Below are 20,195 nucleotides of genomic sequence, written 5' to 3'. Positions count from 1 at the left end.
CCACCTCAGCCCCGGCGTCCAGACGCACAGGTCGCTCCAAAGCGCGGCCTTGGGGCTGTCACCTGGCTCTAGTCACCCTGCCTTTTGCGCTGCCCGTGGCAGGGGTACCCGGCCCCAGAGAGCGCACAGGCCATCAGCACAGGCCTGGTGCCACCTGTGCTGGGAGCCGGCCTGTCCTGCCCGTGGCCTCCTGCCACGCTGGGGTGTGCTTGGGTGGGCGGGACACGGGCGGGCGGGCGCTGCACTCGTCTTCTGCGCGGGTGTGAGTTGGTAGCTGAGAAGAGGCCGAGAGGAAGTGGGGAAAGGCGAGTGGGAATGCAAGGGCGCATCTGCGCTTAGGGCCGGAGTTATTTTGGTCAAGCTCAGCAGGTGCGATGAAAATGCACGTGACGAGTGGAGGGGTTCAGCACCCTCTGCCCTCCGGGGTGACTGTGTCGGCCAGGAGGTCCCAGCCCGGTGGGCGGACGAGGCTCCCCGTGGTTACAGTGGCGCCTGGACTGAGGAGGGTTGGAAGGGGAGACTCGCCGCGCCACAGCTTCATCCTGCTGCGCCCGGGCGCTGCAGACAAGCAGCACAGAAGGTGCTGGTCCCGCCGCCCAGCTCAGTGCCTGGCCTGGGGTCGCGTCCTCCACGGAGGCCCTGGGCACGCAGGTCACAGCCACGGAGGCACAGCCTCAGCCCCCGTGAGCACGGCGGGCCCCTCCTGTCATGGCCTTTGCCTTCTCGCAGTCGGTTTCCCCACCTCTCAGCCCTCTTGCCTCGGGAGGTCTCCCTCCTTTGGTGTTGTCCCAGCGCGACGTCAAGCTCCATCTAGAAAACCCGCCTCCTCTCACTGCGGCACGCGCTGGGGCCAGACCGGCTGAAGCGCGGCCCGTGGCGGTGTGTGAATGCGGGCCCGATGGGCCTGGCTGCCCGCCCTGCCCAGGGACCACTGTGGTTGGGCCCCCCTCTGTGGGTCTTCTCAGGACCCAGCACAGAAGCCGGCTGGTTCTGACACTGCGTCCTGGGGTGGCACTGCCCTCGGGACAGCAGCCCCTCTCCACCCCTCCCAGCCAAGCCTCTGTGGGCCTGGCTCCCGGGGAAGCCGGTGCCCTGTGCCCCGCATGTGTAGCGGAGCCACCCGGGGCCTTGTTGTGGTCTGGAGCGCGCTGGCAGGCCGCCAGTGGCCGCTGGCCTGGCCAGGAGGCTGGAGGCCCCGGTGCTGTGTGCATCTCCCTGGCAGCAAAGATGCTTCTTACCTTGGGTGGAGCAGCTTTGCTCTGCCTCCAGCCCCTCCCTCTGTGGGTGCGGCCCTGTGGCAGCTGTAGGGGGGAGAAGAGCGGGAAGGGGAGGAGTCTGGCTTCTGCAGTTCCCGGGCCTCAAGCGCAGGAAGGAAAAGCCTTCTGTGGAGGAGCCATTGTCTACTCTTGGTGGGGCGGTCCAGTGGCTGCCCTGAGCCTGGAGCAGTCCTGGGCCTTGGTAAACTGAGGTTCCCGGTGTTGGGGTGGGGCGCCCTTAGGGCCTGGGTGAACTGGACCCCAGCCGGAGGCTGCAGCCGCCCCGCGCTCACGCTCAAGCTCACGCAGCCGGGCTAATAGCCGCTGTTTCTGTCCTAGGTTCACTTCCCCGACACCGAGAGAGCGGAATGGCTGAATAAGGTAATGCGCTGGGGTGGGGGGTGGGGGGGCGCCATGTCTGGGACGTGGGTCTGGCACGTGGGCTGAGCGGCTGCTCCCAAGGCGGCTCGGCTATGCCCGGCTGTGCTTCCCTCCCCTGAAGAGAAGGAGTCCTGGGCGCGTGGGGGCTGCCCCTGGGTGCGTGGGCCGCCGTCTTCTGTCCTAGCCCGCTGTCGGCCCCGCACGCCGCTGTCCGCGGCCCCGAGGCCCAGTGACAGGCTGCTCATCTCCAACGGGGCTGCCATGTTGCGTGCTCCGAGCGCCTTTCTTCTGCGCTTGCTGTGTCTCAGGGCTTAGAGCAAGCCTGGCCAGGCCTCCCTGCAGCTCTGGGCAAGCGGTGAGAGGCTCGCCCGGGTCTCCAAGCCGGGTCAGGGAGGACACTCAGCGGATCAGGCCACAGGCTTCCTGGTTTTTCTAAGCCGTGGCTGCGTGTGCCGATGCGTTTAGACGGAATGTCTGACCAGAAAAGCTGACCCCTGCAGCTACTTGCCAGCACTTTTTATTACACAGGTTTTAGATTGAGTTTGCAAAACCAAAAGGACCCCTTGGTTTTCAGAAGTTCCGGCAAGCTCCGGGGCACGATGTCCGTGACGGCGCAAGTACTGTGGGCTGTGACGCTCTCTTGACACCCGTTCTCTCTCCTCTTCAGACCGTGAAGCACATGTGGCCTTTCATTTGCCAATTTATAGAGAAGTTGTTTCGAGAAACCATCGAGCCCGCTGTGCGGGGTGCAAACACCCACCTCAGTACCTTCAGCTTCAGCAAGGTGGATGTGGGGCAGCAGGTCAGTTTCCTCGGTCCTTACCGTCCACAGGCTTTCAAGCCATGACCTTTCTTCTGGCTACTGCAGGTCACCCTGAGGGGGTCCCCTGGGAAGGTGCAGGCCCTCCCGCTCCGTCCCTGGGCGCTGCTTCTGCTCTGCCCTCCTCCCCGCTCTGGCCTCAGCCTTCCTTGAGGGCCGAGAGGCTGCTCAGCCTCAGGTCTCCAGTGCCGGCTCAGGCCTCTCCTCCGCCCTGCGTGGCAGCTTGCGCTTCAGCATCTGTAACCTGCCCAGACACCAGGTGCGTGCAGGCCAGGCCCAGCGGGAGGGCGCCAGCCCCCGGGGCAGCAGATGAGCCTCCCCTACAAACCACTGCTCGCCTCTGAGGGCAGGGCTTGCGGACGAAGCTGCGCGGAGCAGTGGTCTGTAGCCCGGGTCTTCGCTTGAGGGGCAGAGCCCACGTAAGGGAGTTACGACGGCTAGGAGCCAAGCAGCTGCCGTCGCCCCTCTGCACAGTCATTTGTTTCTTTTTTTTTTATTATTATTTTTCTATTCCCCATACGAGTGCAACCCCCTGATTTTGACCCCAATTCCTCCTTTCCCCCCTCCCCCAAAGTGTGTCTCTGGTTCATAGTTGTTTGTTGATTTTGATTTTTTTCTTTCTTATAGTTACTCTTTTTCCTGGTCCCTTATGAGTCATTTGTTTCTTGACCTAAGGCCATGGATCAGGTGTTGAAATCTTACCCAAACAGGAATTTCTGATTCACTCAAAAGCCCCATTTTTGTGGAAATCTTAGGAATGGAAAATGACCAGACAGAAAAATGGAAAGTGGTTGCGTTTCAGACGTGGCAGTGGGTGCAGAGGTGGGAAAGGGCCAGGCTTGGGCGAGGAGCCTGGGCTTGGAGGAAAGCAGGGGGTGCCACAGCAGGATGCCCCCCCCCTCCACTGTGAGTCTCAGCAGACCACCCCCCCCAGCTGGGCCCTGCCCGCCGGAGCTGAAGCTCAGGCACGTCTTGTTTCAGCCCCTCAGGATCAACGGCGTCAAGGTGTATACTGAAAACGTGGACAAGAGGCAGATTATTTTGGACCTTCAGATCAGGTAAGTTTTTGTTGTACGTTTATTTCCTGCGAATGGAGCATAAATCACTTCGCTCTAAGGTGCAGGTTGCCAGAGCATGTTCTTGCTGCAGTTGGGCAGAATCTGACCAAATCCTCGTTGGAGACCTAATGTCGCTCAGCTCTGGGGCTTGACTGTAACATTTTCCTCGCTAGTTGCCACCCATAAGCAGGTCACACAGGATCAGCGAAAGCCTTACAAACAATCTTCAGATCCTATCCCTTATACACTCTGGCGCAGAAGTCCTCGGCAGCCCTAGCAAGCCGCGCCAACACAGCAGCATGTTACATGGGATCCTGTGCCCATGATCGAGTGGAAAGCAGGGTGGAAAGTCAGAGTAACGCAGCCGTCAGCAGAGCACACGGCCGTCTCAGGGACGTGGAAGCATGTCTGCCCAGATGACCTCTCTTCACGGAGACGCCCCAGGCCCGGAGCAGGAGGAGGCGCCTCCACACAAGAAAAGGCAAACAGGACCACTGCGGCGCCACCCCCGGGGCGAAGGCCCAATCGCCGCCCCACAGCTCAGGAACAGGGAGGGTATCTGCTTCCACCAGCGGTCAGCACGGCCCTGGCCGTCTTGGGCAGGGCAGTCAGGCAGGAAGAAGAAATGAAGCGTCCAGGTTGGAGAGGAAGACAAAGCTCTCTGTTCCCAGACAGTGCAATCGTATACACAGACAACCCTGAGGCTTCACGGGAAACCTCCTAGATCTGCTCAGCAGAGCAGCACGGTACAGAGTCAGCACCCAGATCAGCTGCCCCCCTCTCCTCGAGAGGGGGTCACCCACCAGGGCCCAGCACTGCCGCTCATTTCCAGCGGGCCCGGAGGAGGAGACCTAATAGGTGCAGGGCTGGCGCGGCTGAGACGTCGGCATTGCTGAGGCTCAGGGGGAGGCTCAGGAGCGAGCCCCGTCCCATGGGCTTGGCACCATTGAGATGTCACTTCCAGGAGGTCTGTGTGATCACATGACCGGTAGGGTCACTGTCTAGAATGCTGAGAGAATGCCTAACCCCAGCAACAAACAGAACGGCCTGACTCAAAAGTGGGCCAGAAGCTTCATGGACATCTCTCCAAGGAAGACGCGTGCAGGACAGTAAGCCATCGAGGGGTCCCAGCGCCTCGCGTGTCAGGGCTGCACATCCAACCACGGCCATCTGCAGCCTCGCGCTTCTGGTGGCTGCCCCGGAAACCAGACATGGCGGCCATCAGCTCGCGCGGGAGTCAGAGCTGGCACACTGCTGGTGGTGCAGGTGGGGCAGCTGCTGGCGGTGGTGGCATGGCCCTTCCTCAAAGCCTTAAAACTTCCAGGTGAGGACCTCCCCAGTGGCGCAGCGGTTGAGCTCTGGGTTGTGAAGCTGCCCGCAGCCTCTGCAGCGCCGGTTCGATCCCCGGCTGCTCCCCGGCCACTGGAGGAGGGTCCCGCATGGCGCACAGACCTCTCCTGCCGCCCGCTGCTCCCCTCAGCGCACTTCGGTCCTTCTGCCTGCTCTGCTCCCCGCTCTGGCTCTGGTGAATTCTCTCACCCTCCCGCGCTTCTGACTGTACCCAGTGCTTATATGCAGAAATCAATCAATCAATCAATCTTAAAAAAATAAAATAAAAAAATATATATTAAAAAAAAAACTTCCAGGTGACCCAGCGCTCCCACCTCTGGGAGTGACCCAGAGAACTAAAAGCAGGGCCTAGGAGAGATATTTGTAGAACCAGGTTCATAGCAGCATTGTTCACAGCAGCCAGATGGCAGAAGCAGCCAGCGTCCCTGACAGACGGGCGCATGGAATGTGGTGGCCCTGTCCTGGCGTCTCGCTTGGCCTTTAGCGGGGGGGTCCGGCATTTGCTTGAGGACGTTTTTCTGAGTGAAGCAGGCCAGTCGCAAAGACAGGCTCTGATGACCCACTTGTGCGAGGCACTGGAGCTGCGGTTCAGAGGAGCAGACAGGGCCTGGGCTGGGGTGGGGTGGGCGGGGTGGTCTTAGCTTTGCTGGGTGAGAGGAGCTCACGCAGTGGCACGAGTGGGTGTGGTGCCGTGCGCCTGCCTTCCCGGATGCTCAGGGTAGTCTGCTGCATGTTACATGCATTTACCATGATTTTTTTTTTTTTAAGATTTATTTATTTATGGGTCTCCCTGGTGGTGCAGTGGGTTGAGCGCAGCACTGTGAAGCTGTCTGCAGCCTCTGCAGCGCGGGTTTGATTCCCTGCTGGCCAGGGAGAAACCTATAGGGTGCGGCAGACCTCTCCTGTCTTGCCCACTGCTCCCCTCAGCAGTGTCTTTGGTCTGTCTGCCTGTACCGCTCCCCACTCTGTCTGTGGTGAATTCTCTCACCCTCCCATGCCTCTGACTGTACCCCAGTTCTTGTATAAATAAATAAATCTTTAAAAAAAAGATTTAAGCATACAACAGCTGGGGTACAGGCCAGAGATGTCGGGGGTGAGAGGATTCACCAGCGACAGAGTGGGGAACAGAACAGGCAAATTCACTGAAATACACTGCTGCGGGGAGCAGTGGGGAGACAGGACAGGTCTGCCTCGCCATGTGGGTTGCTCCCTGGATGCTGGGGATGGAATTCATGCTGCAGAGGCTGCTGATTACTTCATAGTGCGGTGCTTAACCCCTTGCGCCACCAGGGAGGCCCCTTACCACAATCTCTTAGAAATAAATATAGGAAACATCTTCCCGGTGGTTTCTTTAATTCTTATGCTGGTTCTTCAGGTACCTTTTTTAATCCTTGACCAAGGATTGTTTTATTTTCATAACATCATTGATTTTCTGCAGACTCGGGACACGGTAGATGTAGGGCTGGGACCTGTCACCTTCATTTCCTAGCGATCGAACATGGGAGAAGGCACAACTTCCACAACTTCGGCAAATGTTGTCCTTGAGGAGCCAGAGAGGACCTTGGGCCTGACATCGGCAGGGCTGCCCAAGGCCGCCAGAGGGTCTCGTGAGGAGCCTTGCAGCCCAACCGAGATGCGGCGGCATCTCGTGACTCTGTCTACACCAGAACCGTCGCTAGGTTGTTAGCGGCAGAAATGGAAAAGGAGCAATAGAAAGAAAATGACAACATCAACTGGTCAAGTCTTAGGGTGAAGAAGAGAAAAGTTTCAGGATGGCTTTATAACAAGTTACTCGTGATCTCACCAGCCGGGTAGAGCACCATCTCGGTGACAAAAATAATAGCCCGATGCAACACACAGCACTAGACCCTTGGAAGGGTCTCGTCCCAGGTGCCTTTTATTAATGCTTTGCTCATCTGTTGAGATGCTCTGTCCAGAGTTTAACAGGCTGCCGGGAAGTTCTGCGCCAGGACTGAGGCGTCCTGAGGAGGGGTCAACGCACAGGACCCACCAGAGTGGAGCTGATGCGCCATGCCTATCGTGGGGATGAACGCACGCCTGTGCTCATGTTGCCATGCCTGGTCCCTGGGGCAGGCAGATGCCTCTCGGCTTTGAGAGAGGTTCACGCAGGCCAGAGAAAAAGCGTCCCTCCCCACCAGGGCAGTGGGCATGGAAGTCACTGTGCTTTAAGAGATAAACGTTGTAAAACAGCATAGTTGCTTATCAAACCAGTGAGAAGTGCGCTCCACCAGGGCCTGCCAGAGACTAGCCTGGGCCCCTTGCTGAGAAGTGGACAGAGGCCATGTCTGGAGTGGCGGCCTCCCGCGGGGCTTCGTATCCTTTTACTCACCGCATGCCTTGCAGGTGTCTGTGGGTGAGAGAATGTAATTCAGATCCTTTTCTTTACAGTTTTGTAGGAAACTGTGAGATTGATCTGGAAATCAAGCGATATTTCTGCAGAGCTGGTGTGCAGAGTATACAGGTGAGTTGTAAATTTCACTGGCTGCTGAGATTCTCTGCTGTATCCAGAAAGAAAATGCCGTTTTATTCGCTCTATGTCTGTGCGGTGAGGTCTCTGCTTGTAGACCATGCTGAGAGCTGGGGCAGCCGCGCACCGCTCTGCCGGGGTGCTCAGGGCTGCTCTGTGCCAAGTGTGGTTCTGTTTGGATCTAGGTGCACGGGACGATGCGGGTGATCCTGGAGCCACTGATCGGGGACATGCCGCTGGTGGGCGCGTTGTCTCTCTTCTTCCTGCGGAAGCCGGTAAGTCCCACAACTTCGTTCTTGCGGGTCCTGGAGGAGCAGAAAGTGGAGACGCGGAGCCCTTGGCCCATGTCCTCGTGCTTCTTCACGCCTTTATTTCTTGATACGCAACTTTCCTCTCTGATTTTAAAAATAATACATTCATTACAGAAAATTTGAAGACATAGACTATTTTAAAAGTGCAGGTTTCGCTAGGTGACTGGTAGACACAAGCCACTGCTCTGCCGCTGCCCCCCTAAACGTGAGTCTCCGAGCTCTGTTCGCTCTGGCGCAGTCCAGGCTCCCAGCTCCAGCAGGTCTGGGCGTCTGCGTGGAGACCAGCCCCGGTGACACAGGCTGCTCTTCCTGTGCGGGGCTCCCCCGAGCCCTCCCCCAGCCCTAACCAGCTGCCTGCATGCAGGTGTTGCCTTCCTGCCCAGGGTTGATGAGCTGCACCACAGCTGGATGCTGATTTTAAGTCATAAAGAGCTTTTTTTACTGAATAATATTCTAACACTTGGATAAACCATAATAAATGTTAGTGTTTCACATTGTAAGATATGTCTGCTATTCCAATGTTTGTTACAAGTAGCCAACATTCATTATTGGCCACAAAAATTAGACCAACAAAAATGTCATTCCTACCGTGGCGCCACCAAGGCTGGCTCGTCCTCCCAGGGCTGTCTCCTCCTCCTTTGGCTCCTCAGCTGCTGGCTTCCTGCCTTGGCTCTGTCCTCAGCAGGCTTCATGCTTAGGATACTGTTCCCACCAGGTCTTCTGTCCTTGCTGACAGGATCCTGGGGTCTAGAGGGATCTCTCTCTAGCCTCATTTCCCAGCACCGTCCCGTGAGTACCCAGGCTAGCCAGAGGGACAATGATGGTCACCTACCCCCACACCACCCTCCCAGATGCCTTGGGGCGTCTCTTCCTGCAGGAGGCATCTTGTACACCGCCCCCCCTTGCCCTCCACCTACTGTAAAGCCTGAAAACCACCCCCATGTCTGTCTCCAGACCACTCTGTGGCATCTGATGCACAAATTGATCTGTTTCTCAGATCTCTCTTCACGACCAGTTTATAACCCTTGACAAATTCTTTCTGGAAGCACCATTAGCATCATGTGTAGTTTTAAGTGGGAATGTTAATTTGTATAACTCAATACAGATAACTTAATGCAAATTACTGTGGTTGGAGTTTGAGAGTGTAGGTTTATCCAGCTGAAACTGTATAAAAACACAGAAGGATTGTTACCATTTTCTGTTACCATCAAAATTATTGCTCTCATTTGTTGTTTTTATTGCTTAAGTTATAGGCTTATTTTGAAAGTATTTTAACCACACAAAACATGATAAAATTCCAAAGCTGTTAAGGAACCTCTTTGTTAACATTTTGAGAAAAGAAGCAGCTCATGAAAGCTGTAAATCCACGTTTTTCTTGTGCACACAAGAGGCGCTGGATGCCCGCACGTTCAAGGAGCTGCCTTCGCTGACAAGCGTGAAAACCTGATCTTTAGCAAATTGCTAAGTATTGTGAATTTACAGGGAATTTTTGACACTTTAAAGAGAGACCTTTTTTTTTATTTTTAGTCCAAAATATAATGAAATCCTAATCTTTAAATCTTCCTCAAAAGTTAATGGTATTTGGGCCTCCCCTGGTGGCGCAGTGGTTGAGCACTAGGCTGCGAAGCTGCCCACAGGCTCTGCAGCACGGGTTCAATCCCCGGCCACCGGCGAGGGTCCCACATGGTGCGACAGACCTCTCCTGCCGCCCGCTGCTCCCCTCAGCAGTGTATTTCATCAGTCTGCCTGTTCTATTCCCTGCTCTGGCTCTGGTGAATTCTCTCACCCTCCCATGCTTCTGACTGTACCCAGTGCTTGTATAAATAAATAAATAAATCTTTAAAAAAAAAAAAAGTTAGTGGTACTCTGTTGGTTTGGATCTCCCATAGGCGTGTTTACTTTTAAAGTTTATAATAACTATTTCAAGTGAAATGTCAGTGCTCAGAAAAGGACGGTCCTATGAACAATCCAGAATCATTCATTTCCTTATTTGGTCAATACAGACGCTTCAGAGAGCAGGGAGTTTTTTCCCATTACTTTCAGCTGGAAAATATGAGGCCAGCATGGCTGCCAAGTCATTCTTCCTCGCTCCCCAGCGCGGGCTGCGCCTGCAGGGGCGGGGCGACTGTTCTGATGACTCAGGACTAGCACCGAGACCCTCACAGAGCCACCACACATGTCCTGCTGGTTGATTATGTTGCTAGCTTGGACAAGGTGCTGCTTGTTTAACAAAACTGAACAGGGAGAAGGTGGGTGTGGTGAAGGGACTGTCCTCCCTGGCTGTGTATGCCGCTTGGCTTCTCCTGGCCTCCGTTTCCCCATCTGTCACCAGGCTGCGGCGATGCCCACCTCACGGGACGAGAGGTCCATGATGACTGCTGGATCAGTGCACGCCTACCTGTGGGAGGCCCTGGCCAGGTGCTATGGACGCGTCCCAGGAGCTCATGGCCACTCAGGCTGCCTGGACAGCTGTCGGGTGTGCTGCCCTTGGGGGCATTTCAGAATCTGTAGGGCATCTTTGGGTTTGTCCCAAGAGCAGATCAGACTTGCAGGACTTCTCCAGGATGCGCACGGCTCATTGTGAGGTGTTTCCCGGACGCCTCCACCAGCTGAGGCCTTGAGCCAGAGCTGGCTTTTCTGTCTTGCATTCAAGTCACTTCTCTCCAAAATCCCACCGAGTTCTGTCCTCCACTCACCGGCTCCTGCTGTCCAGCCTCTCTGCACGTAGTGGCAGGCAGGTTCCCCTCGCCCAGACAAGGGCTACTGCAGGCTCCACCCTCTTGGTCAGGCCCCTCCAATGACCTACCTCCGAGAGGCCTCCCTAATCTCCGGGGCTCCTCGCTCTGTCTGTGCAGCAGGGCCCAGGCCTGAAGGCAGCTGTTTTCTCAGCACCCCAGTTCCTCTTAGTGGATATGTATTCCAAGGCCATATTTGGGGTGCTGAGGCAGAGCTGGCTCCTGGGTGTCCTTGCTTCTAGGCCTGTTCTTTAAAGGGGGAGGGGGCATGCCCTCATCATCTTGCAGTCCCATTCAGAACCACGTAGGCTTCCTCCTTGACTCTTGTATTTGCATCCCGTTCCTCTTGTGCTGTAACAACTCAAGTCTTTCTGTGCTTTTAAAATTAGTCGCTTTTTTGGGCCTCCCCGGTGGCGCAGCGTTTGAGCGCTGGGTTGCGAGGCTGCCCGAAGCCTCTGCAGCGCCGGTTCGATCCCCGGCTACCGGGTGAGGGTCCCACATGGCGCGCAGACCTCTCCTGCCGCCCGCTGCTCCCCTCAGCAGTATATTTCGTCAGTCTGCCTGTTCTGTTTCCCGCTCTGGCGAATTCTCTCACCCTCCCGCGCTTCTGACTATACGCAGTGCTTGTATAAATAAATAAATAAATAAATCTTTAAAAAAAAAAGTCGCTTTTTAGTCTGGGTGTGTCCGAGGCATCTTGACTGTTTCTAGTTCATATTTGTTTGGAATTGAGGTAGGAGGGCAGTTGAGATCTTGCACTTTCCTTAGCATTTCTCCTAAAAACAGCACAAGTCGTTGTGTGAAGTGCTCGGTTGAGAGGAAACCGTGAAGTGCTTGGATTTGATCAGGAGTTTGGTCTGCGTCCTCTTCATGGGAGCTTGGCTTGTTGTGTAGGAAATGATCGCAGATGAATACCCACCAGAGAAATGGGCAAGAAAATATGCTAGCTGGGTTGGCTTTCGTCTCAGGCCTTTCAGTGGGAACATAAGTCAGCACATTAACTTTTTATAGGACAGTGAGGCAGTGTTGATAAGAATAAGCATGTCTTTGACCACAACTTCCACTTGTGAGTGTTAGCACATGCGTGCAAGACCACTGGTGGAAAAGTGGTCACCGAATCATCGCTGACAACAAAAGAAAAATTATCAACACTCGAAGGACCTGTCAGTAGGATGGGTGAGTGGATTGTTCCGTGATTTTGCGAGGAAAATCCATGTAATTATTAAAAACATAAAACAGGCAGCTTTCCATGTACCAGTTAGGCAAGATGGACTTGGTGTTTTTATACAGTGGAAAATGAAGTTGGCCGCTCTCGTGTGCTAACTCATGCCGTTTATGCAGAAGGAAGCCTGTGTGCTTAATTCAGTGACTGGAACTGTGTTATTAATGTCCCCTCCCCCTCTTAAACAGCTTTTAGAAATTAACTGGACGGGACTGACGAATCTTCTCGATATCCCTGGATTGAAGTAAGTACCGCCTGGCCCAGGCATCGTTAGCTCCCTTCCTCCTCGGCAGGGCAGGGGCTATACAGTTCAGGGGTGACAGGCCGAGACCCCTGAGCTGAGGTCAGCGGCTTTGGGATGTCACACCGAGCTGCATGGTCACTTTCCGGCCATCATGTGGCAACTTCTGGCTTTGGTGTTTTGGAGAAACGGCAGCCCTTTAGTTCCCTGTAGATTTTCAAGTTTGGATTTTATTATTTTCCCAGAAGAATAAAGCTTTAATGTGAATATGTTTCAGAACTAGCCCTTTCTGGGTTCTTTCCACGTGGTCCCCCACATACCTTTTGGGCTTTCCTGGGCCTCCTGGAGGGGACCAGGCTGGGCAGGAGTTTCCCATATCTCTGTGAGTCCCTTTGGTGTTCTGTAAAAATCTAGTCCGTGGGAAATCTCCCACAAAGAGCGTGTAAGCCGTGAGGCCACCCCCTGCCAAGAGGCGGGTCGCACCCCACCATCTGCGGCCTCCGACTCCACCGAGCGACTTCTGGGTCACGACGGGAGCCAGCCCTGGGGCCGCTGTCGTGTCCAGGCAGGTGCCCCACGTGCAGTCAGGGACAGCCTCCCGGCATACTGTTCCTCTCGGGCCCCTCTTCCTGACGGGGCCAGGTCACATCATGGGGACTCAGCCGTTACGTGGGGACACTGAGCTGCGCATTCACTGGGAAGCTGAGCAGAAACTACAGGTGTCGGCTGCTTGGCTGGCATGCCAAGTCTCGGGGTTTGGGTCTGATTTTCTCCCTTCCTGTGATTTATGTCCTGAAACGTCCATTAGAAAGAATTTTGTTTCAGTATCAGGGAAGATTTAGAAACTTAATAACCTGAGGCATAATCAGAAAAAAATGTCTTCTTCGGATAAGTAAGTACCATGTTTTAAGGACTGTTCACTCTCCTGTAAGCGGTACCGAGCACCTGCTCCGAGCCAGCAGCGCCCAGGGCTGCGGCCCCCACACCCTCCCTCCCAGGCACCTTCCCACCCGCACACCCAGGAGCCAGGTGCCGGTACCCACCTGTCGCCATCAGGGCTCCCCAGGAGCTCCCAGCTCCCCCGCCAGCTTAGCAGCCTCAGTGGACAGAGCTTTCCTGCCAGTTCTAGCAGAAGTTCCTGTACTCTGTGCGCCCCCCTGCCTTGGACAGACGCCCGCGCTGCTCGTGAGCAGATTCAGGTCCCGCCGTGCCCCAGTGCTGGAAAGGCCCAGGCTGGGGGTCACTTCGCCACTGGGAGGGAGAGCAGCAGAGGACAGGGTCCCTGTGGTCTGGGGCATGTTCTTCGCCTGCTCCATCCCCAAGGGTTGAGGGGCATCTGCTCTGCAAGCAAGGAGGTTGATGCCAGGCCTCCTGTTTACAAGGTGCTGTAATCTTGGGGTGCTGCCCACATGAGCGGTGTTGCTGGAGTCAACAGTCGAAGGCTGCTGACTTGCTGCTACTTCTGACACTGTCAGCTCCGGGGACACCTCTACCTCCGTGCACCCCAGCCTTGCCCACCCCAGCTCGATGCCCTCTCCTGCCCGCCCCCCGCCCCACCCCGGTCTTCCCAGAGTCTACGAGGCTTTGTTGTTGTTATTTGCTAGTTTGTAGATCACACTGTGGTCCACTCGTGTGGGCACCAGATGGTCCTGTCGCACAGCGGTGTCTTAGCCACAAAGTCAGTGATGAAGTGTCAGCTGGGCCCCGCAGGACGGAGGCGGGTGTGCCGGCTCCTGCCGTGGCCCCGTGGCCCCAGCTAGAGCCAAGTGAGCTGGTCACAGGCGTTGTGCTGGGGACAGGAGCACCAACTCGCCCCTGACGTGCATGACAATTTGTCCTCCCCGCCTCCCTCTCAACAGCGGCTTGTCAGACACCATCATCTTGGACATAATATCAAACTACCTGGTGCTTCCCAACCGGATCACAGTGCCTCTCATCAGCGAGGTTCAGATCGCACAGCTGCGGTTCCCGATCCCAAAGGTCAGTGAGTCTGAGCCCCGGTGACCACACAGCCAGATGCTGCAGGGGCGGGCCGTGCTCGGGGCTGGCTGGCCTCTGTCATGCGGGGCAGGTGGTCCGTACTGCCACACTCCCGGGCGGGGGAGTGGAAAGCTTGTCGTGGGGTCCAGGGCCGAAGATGCCGATCAGGTTACTTTCCCCAGCAGCTCTGGCCAGTCCCGGAGGATGCTGTGGCCACTCGGTCATGTAGCAGGAGCACACCGCATGTGTTTCCGAGCACAGGACTTGGGGGCTGCAGGGTCTCTCGGCTCGGAGACTGTGGTGGGCCTGGGGTCCTGGAGGGATGACGTGGCTTGTGCAGGCCCTGGGCAGGCGTGGCCAGGCTTGGTTTGGGTCTCCGCCTGCCCCACTTCCTGCGTGTTGGTGGGTGTGCAGGTGACAGGTGAGGCCTGGCTGGCGCATGTAGTCTTGGGGTGGGGGGCTTCCTTTTGGGTACATGAAGTGATGCACTCAGAGGCAGCAGGACTTGGTGGGGGCAGGGGGAGGGGTGGCTGGACCTGGAGGGTGGTGCCTCACGGGCACCCTGAGGGCGCCATGGCACTTGTGCTGCCCCTGAGCCCATTGGTGGTGGCCTCCACGCTGCAGCGGACTTAGAAAAGGGGAAGGACACTTTGTCTCTCTCGGGGGCTTCCTCTAGGAGGTGCGGGCCCTCCCCGGCGTCTGCTCCTTTGCAGCTGGAGCTTTTGTAAAACTGACACAGAGAGAACAGACCTGCCAAACTGCTCTTCCTTCCCTGGGCTTTTTTGTTTGTTTGTTTTTTAAGATTTATTTATTTATTTATACAAGCACTGGGTACAGTCAGAAGCACGGGAGGGTGAGAGGATTCACCAGAGCCAGAGCGGGGAGCAGAGCAAGCAGACTGACGAAACACACTGCTGAGGGGTGCAGCGGGCGAGACAGGAGAGGCCTGCCGTGCCATGTGGGACCCTCGCCAGCACCCAGGGATCGAACCGGCGCTGCAAAGGCTGTGGGCAGCTTCGCAGCCCAGCGCTCAACTGCTGCGCCACCAGGGAGGCCCTCCTTCCCTGGGCTTTGGGGCCATTTCTGCTTAAATATGTTGCCAAATTGTCTTAGTTTTTGACATACAGAAATATCAACAAGAGATTGTATTTTTTTAAGTTTTGTTTTTTTGGTTTTTTGGGGGGGGCAACACTTAAAAAGCCCTTATTTTCTTATGCTGACAGGATCAGAATATTACCCAGCAATTTTTCAAAAGATTTGTGGGGTGAGAGCACTACCCTATAGAAAGGTAATTTTACCACTTTATTTGTCTTAAACTTGAGGGCACATCTGTAGTTTTATTAGTCAGGCAACGTTTGTGAGCGGCACATACTTCAAAATCTTTGTCTCCATGTGATATTATCGAGACAGCATCTCCAAGGGCTGTTCTAGAGGTGGAGCCAAGTGGCCGCTGCGTTCCACTGGCTCAGGGCTGGGTCTGATGTCCGAAAGCTCCAGCTCCTGCCTCTCGGCTGCCAGGCATAGCCTTGTCAAGGGCCTGGCTCCTCGGCCCGCGGGCCTGGGCATCTGGGCTGGCACCCGCCTGTCCAGGTCCACCTGCACCACTGCCCCCACCGTTGCTGGTTGTCCCCGGAGTGTGCTCCTGGCCTGCCGGTACACACAACAGGGCCTCTGCCCCTCAGCACACAGTGGCGCCCATGTCCCCAGATGGCTCAGCAGAGAGCCTGTGTCCTATTCCTTTTCAGGGTGTTTTAAGGATCCATTTTATTGAAGCTCAGGATCTTCAGGGGAAAGATACTTACCTTAAGGGGCTCGTCAAGGGAAAGTCAGACCCCTACGGAATTATCCGAGTTGGCAACCAGATCTTCCAAAGCAAGGTCATCAAAGAGAGCCTCAGCCCAAAGTGGAATGAAGTCTACGAGGTGAGCGTGTCCTGCCGAGCAGCTACCCTCTGCTCCCCAGCCCGCGAGGGGCTGGCTGAGCGCTGGCTTGAGTTGCCTGTGCCACTCCCCTTCCTCGGGATGGGATGGAGCGTCCCTCTGCCCTGCCTTCTGCTGGCACATGCGGACCCGCCCCTCAGCTGCACAGAGCTGCTGCAGTTGTGACCGCAGGAGGGCGTCCCTGCATGCAGGACACGTGATGTGCTTGTCAACACAAGCATCAGTTCTGTGCTGTTTCCCGACCACTCCTCCATCTGGCGCCGGGGCACAGTGGCCTTGCTTACCCTGCCGCTCATGGGCCACACACCACTCATGGGCCACACCCTCCTCCCAGCCGGGCTGTCCTCGGTGCCCTCGAGGAGGGTTCACTGCAGAGTAGAATGCTGTGTCTTCTGAAAGGCCTGCTACGTTCTTGCAAAGTTGTTCTCCAGAACAGGAGGCAGCTTGTGTTCCATGAGCATCCATCTTGGGTGGCGCTAAGCAGGTCACGCGTGCATGATCCCCAGAACAGCGTCCGAGTGGGCCTTCGGATAGTGACACGTCCAGGCTGCCGCCAGATGTGCAAGTCATGCTGTGACCCTTGTCCTGGAGCAGTTGAGCTTGACCCACTGAAGATGCCCTCGTTACTAGAAACAGAACCTCAGACTCTTGCACTCAGGCAGATGGTCACCAGGATGAAAACAATGGTCTGATGGGGAAAGGCCGTCGTCTCGACAGCCATATTGACCCCCCTACCCCTTCCAGGCTCTAGTTTACGAGCACCCGGGTCAGGAGCTGGAGATCGAGCTGTTTGATGAGGACCCAGACAAGGACGACTTTTTGGGCAGGTGAGTCCTTGTGTCTGTGAGGCGGGCGTCAGGGCCCTCGGGCTTGGTGGCCCAGCAGAGCAACCCTCACCTCCCGATAAGGCACGTCTGTCCCTGACCTGTCTTGGATTTAGCGAACAAAGGAAGGGCCTCGACGGAGGTCGGCTGCTGCCCCTGGCCACGGGGGCCTGTTCACATGAAGAGGACGCAGCCACAGCTGGACCCGTCCCCCACCTCCCCTGTGGCCGGGTCCTGTCGTGCCGCAGGTGCTGTTCGCACTGCGCTGCGCGTGGGGCGATGGTTTGTCTATGTCGGTGAGGCAACCGGCGTAGCTGAGTTTTTAAAAAATGCGTGTCTACCTGATCGTTATTAATCTACTGCAAGAAAGCCAGGCCTCAACGACACCAAGGCGGGGAGCGTTGGCAATGAGCCCGGTGTGCGGCTGGGACGCGGGCCCCTTGGGAAACAGCTCGGTGGGAGAGTTTGGCAGCCCACAGCAGGTCAGGGTTACCAGCCAGTAAAACGTCTGGAGGCTGTCCGCGCCGGACGAGGCAGGAAGGAGAAGTGAGTCCGGTGTGAGGCAGAGGTTTGGAGGTGGCTGCGAGGGAAGCCGAGTGTGGTTGTCTGGCTCTGGGATGGCCGCTGCTAGTGGTGGGCAGTTGTCCGGGGCGTGGGTGGGTTGGCTTGGACCTGCTGGGCGTGAGCCTGAGGCAGGGTTGAAGCCACAGGGTCCATGCCTCTGACCAGGGCTGCAGGCAGGGAGCGGACACTCCCGTCCACCCTCTGCCCTCCTGGAAACAGCCGCGCTTGATGCCTCTGCTCCCGGCCTGAGCAGCCTCTGGAAGCCTATTCTTGGGGCACTGCAGTGTTGTGCTGCATTTCTGGGAGATTTCCTCACAGTAAATGGTGCAGCAGTTTCTCTGTGCTAACGCTGCGTGTTACTGCCTCTGCAGCCTCATGATCGACCTAACTGAAGTGGAGAAGGAGCGCCTCCTGGACGAGGTACGTCGCCAAGTCTCGCTCTGCCCCCACGGAGGCCCCTTTCCCGAGACCGCAGCATGAGGGCTCTGGTAGCTGCAAAGTGGAAAACAAGCTGAGAGCCAAACCGGGGATGCCACATTCTGGGGGGGTATCAGGATGGGCTTGGCCAGCAACCCAGGAAGCAGGTCCCCTGCGGAGGCCACAGCCAAGTGCGGCGCATGGACAGGCCCCGCACACAGGGTCAGCAGGGGTCTGGCCCGAACCAGAGCATAAGGAGTGAGCAGTTGTGGTGCTTTGGAGGGGTCGGCTGGCCGCTAAAGCGTGACCTCCCCCTTGGTGCTGAGAACTGCCTCACAGCAGCAGCCCCTGCAGCGTCCTGCAACCCTTCCCATAGCTGCAGGCTGTGCTCGGGCCCACGCTCCTCAGCTCCTCAGCTCCTCCGCCCGGAGGCTGGGGCCATCTCCCATTAATTCTTTTTTTTTTTTTTTTTTTAAGATTATTTATTTATTTATTTATTTATTTATTTATTTATACAAGCACTGGGAACAGTCAGAAGTGTGGGAGGGTGAGAGGATTCACCAGAGTCAGAGCGGGGAGCAGAGCAGGCAGGCTGACGAAGTACACTGCTGAGGGGAGCAGCGGGCGGCAGGAGAGGTCTGCGCACCATGTGGGACTCTCGCCAGTGGCTAGGGATTGAACCGGCGCTGCAGAGGCTGCGGGCAGCTTCGCAACCCAGCACTCAACCGCTGCACCACCAGGGAGGCCCTTCCATTGATTCTTGGCGGCTTTTAATCTGAAAGAACAGTTTTTTGGTGACGATGTGGTGCTAAGTAAAGACAAACACACTGGCTGGCTGGATGTGCTTTCTTGGCCATGAGCTCTATGAGAATCCTCATGGAGGAGCCTAACCTCACTGGATCCTTCTAGAAAGCGTTTGTATCCTGGGGCGCACATGCGGGTAGAGCAGCACCTGGCTTCAGGGCCCGGGCAAGCCTTAGGCACCTCAGCGCAGCTCCCTCTGGGCCGCGGCGCCCCCCTGCTCCAGCCTTGCACCGCCCAGGCCACATGCCACAGCCTGTCTGCTCTGCGTTTCGCTTCAGGAGGACGCTGGCTAAATGTGAACACTCTCTCCTCAGTGGTTCGCTCTGGACGAGGTCCCCAGAGGGAAACTGCACCTGAGGCTGGAGTGGCTCACCCTGGTGCCCGACGCGTCCGGCCTGGACAAGGTACTGGGCGCCCTGACCCTGAGTGCCAGCAGTGGCATCATGGCGGGGAGGGGGCAGCACTTGCCCAGTGAGACTGAGCGCTGCGGGGCGCAGCTGAGCTGGCTGCAGCAGGTGACGATCTCGTCGCTTCAAAGCTGATTTTCTTTTCATTGTCTGGCTTGTTCGGATGGTTTGGCTGCTCTTCTATTCTCCTGGGTGCTGCAAGCGGAGCTGCAGGCTCAGCCTGAGGTCGAGCGGTGATGCCCTGCTGAGGCCGTCTCCTGTCCCCACAGGTGCTGGCGGACATCCGAGCAGACAAAGACCAAGCCAACGACGGCCTCTCCTCCTCGCTGCTCATCCTATACCTGGACTCGGCAAGGAACCTCCCGGTAGGTGGTGCAGGGGCTCGGGCGTGTCCTGGCAGTGCCTGGTGGTGTGCGGCTCTCCACACCGCCACTGGGTTGCTGTTTGAGCTGGCGCCGACCTGGAGAGCAGCAGCGGGAGGGACGCGGGGCTGGTGTCCACACGTCACCTGGATCCGCCCAGGGTGTTCCGGTACTTTCCACAGACGTGTCTGACAGACTCCAGTGCACAGAAGTGCCTGGCCGTTAGGGGAGAAGATATTCTGTAGAAAGTCACCGGTTTCTAAATTGTAGGGTCTGGAGAGGGGAATTGTCTCTGGCCTGTTTTAAATGCAGCCCCGTGCTGAACCCCCTCCCGGCGGCAGCGCACAGGTAGGGGCCCAGGCCGGCTGACCGCCCACAGCAGTTCCCTCCTCCGTGACAACCAGGCCATTGTTGAAATTTCCGTAGATTTTTCTTTGCGTGCCCATCACTCTTCTCCTTCGTCTCATTGTGTCCAAGACCAGTTCTGTTGTGAGACTACGCCCCAGGTTAGGGCGCCCCTCTCGGGACGCCGCCCCAGGACACCCCACCAGGGCACAGCCAGGACTGTCCCTGCCCTTCCCGGCCTGGTGTGGCGCCTGGGGCCACGGCGAGGCTCTGCATCTACACAGCCACAAGCCCCACTGGCAGAGTCTGAGCCTCTGCTGGCTTCCTGCGGGCAAGATGCGCCTGAGCGCTGCAGAATCGCGGTGGTTGCTCGTTCTTTCTGTGAAGGTGTGACTGATTTTCATGTCTTAAATTCTGAATTTCTCTTGCTGTTTTAAACTTGGGTCAGTCCTCCAGTCTGAAATCTGTGACTTTAGCTGTTAAAATTTCAATTTGGGAAAAACTGTTTTACTGTTCCTTGACCTTTCTACAGAATTTCTTCTATGGCAGAACTTCCATGGGGCCACGCTGTATTTGTTACAGAGTCTGTTGTGGTGCCTCATGAAATCAAACTTGTCTGCTTTAGGGTGTAGGACGTGGGGGTGGGTTGGCCGGAAAGGGTCAGTTCTCTGTAGAACTGTGCGTTTGTCA

The 20,195-nt window shown here is 56.6% G+C and overlaps 1 protein-coding gene across 2 annotated transcripts in view; it reads left to right on the top strand.

Moving 5' to 3' along the window:
* The window catches only part of ESYT2 (extended synaptotagmin 2), a 44,294-nt gene that overhangs the window by 10,852 nt on the left and 13,247 nt on the right, over positions 1–20,195 (top strand). For both annotated transcript variants that reach the window (XM_037516549.2, XM_037516542.2), the window contains exons 2-13: positions 1,596–1,637; positions 2,305–2,439; positions 3,439–3,515; positions 7,275–7,347; positions 7,539–7,628; positions 11,810–11,865; positions 13,722–13,842; positions 15,588–15,764; positions 16,527–16,609; positions 17,542–17,590; positions 18,706–18,795; positions 19,068–19,163. In XM_037516549.2, the coding sequence (XP_037372446.1) occupies positions 1,596–1,637; positions 2,305–2,439; positions 3,439–3,515; positions 7,275–7,347; positions 7,539–7,628; positions 11,810–11,865; positions 13,722–13,842; positions 15,588–15,764; positions 16,527–16,609; positions 17,542–17,590; positions 18,706–18,795; positions 19,068–19,163 (1,089 nt within the window). The remainder of the gene's footprint in view (positions 1–1,595; positions 1,638–2,304; positions 2,440–3,438; positions 3,516–7,274; positions 7,348–7,538; positions 7,629–11,809; positions 11,866–13,721; positions 13,843–15,587; positions 15,765–16,526; positions 16,610–17,541; positions 17,591–18,705; positions 18,796–19,067; positions 19,164–20,195) is intronic.

Source organism: Talpa occidentalis, unplaced genomic scaffold (assembly GCF_014898055.3).
Source record: "Talpa occidentalis isolate TD23 unplaced genomic scaffold, MPIMG_talOcc4v2.1, whole genome shotgun sequence".
NCBI lineage: Eukaryota > Metazoa > Chordata > Mammalia > Eulipotyphla > Talpidae > Talpa > Talpa occidentalis.
The sequence above is the reverse complement of the archived record's forward strand: the minus strand, read 5'-3'. Positions and strand labels throughout refer to the sequence as shown.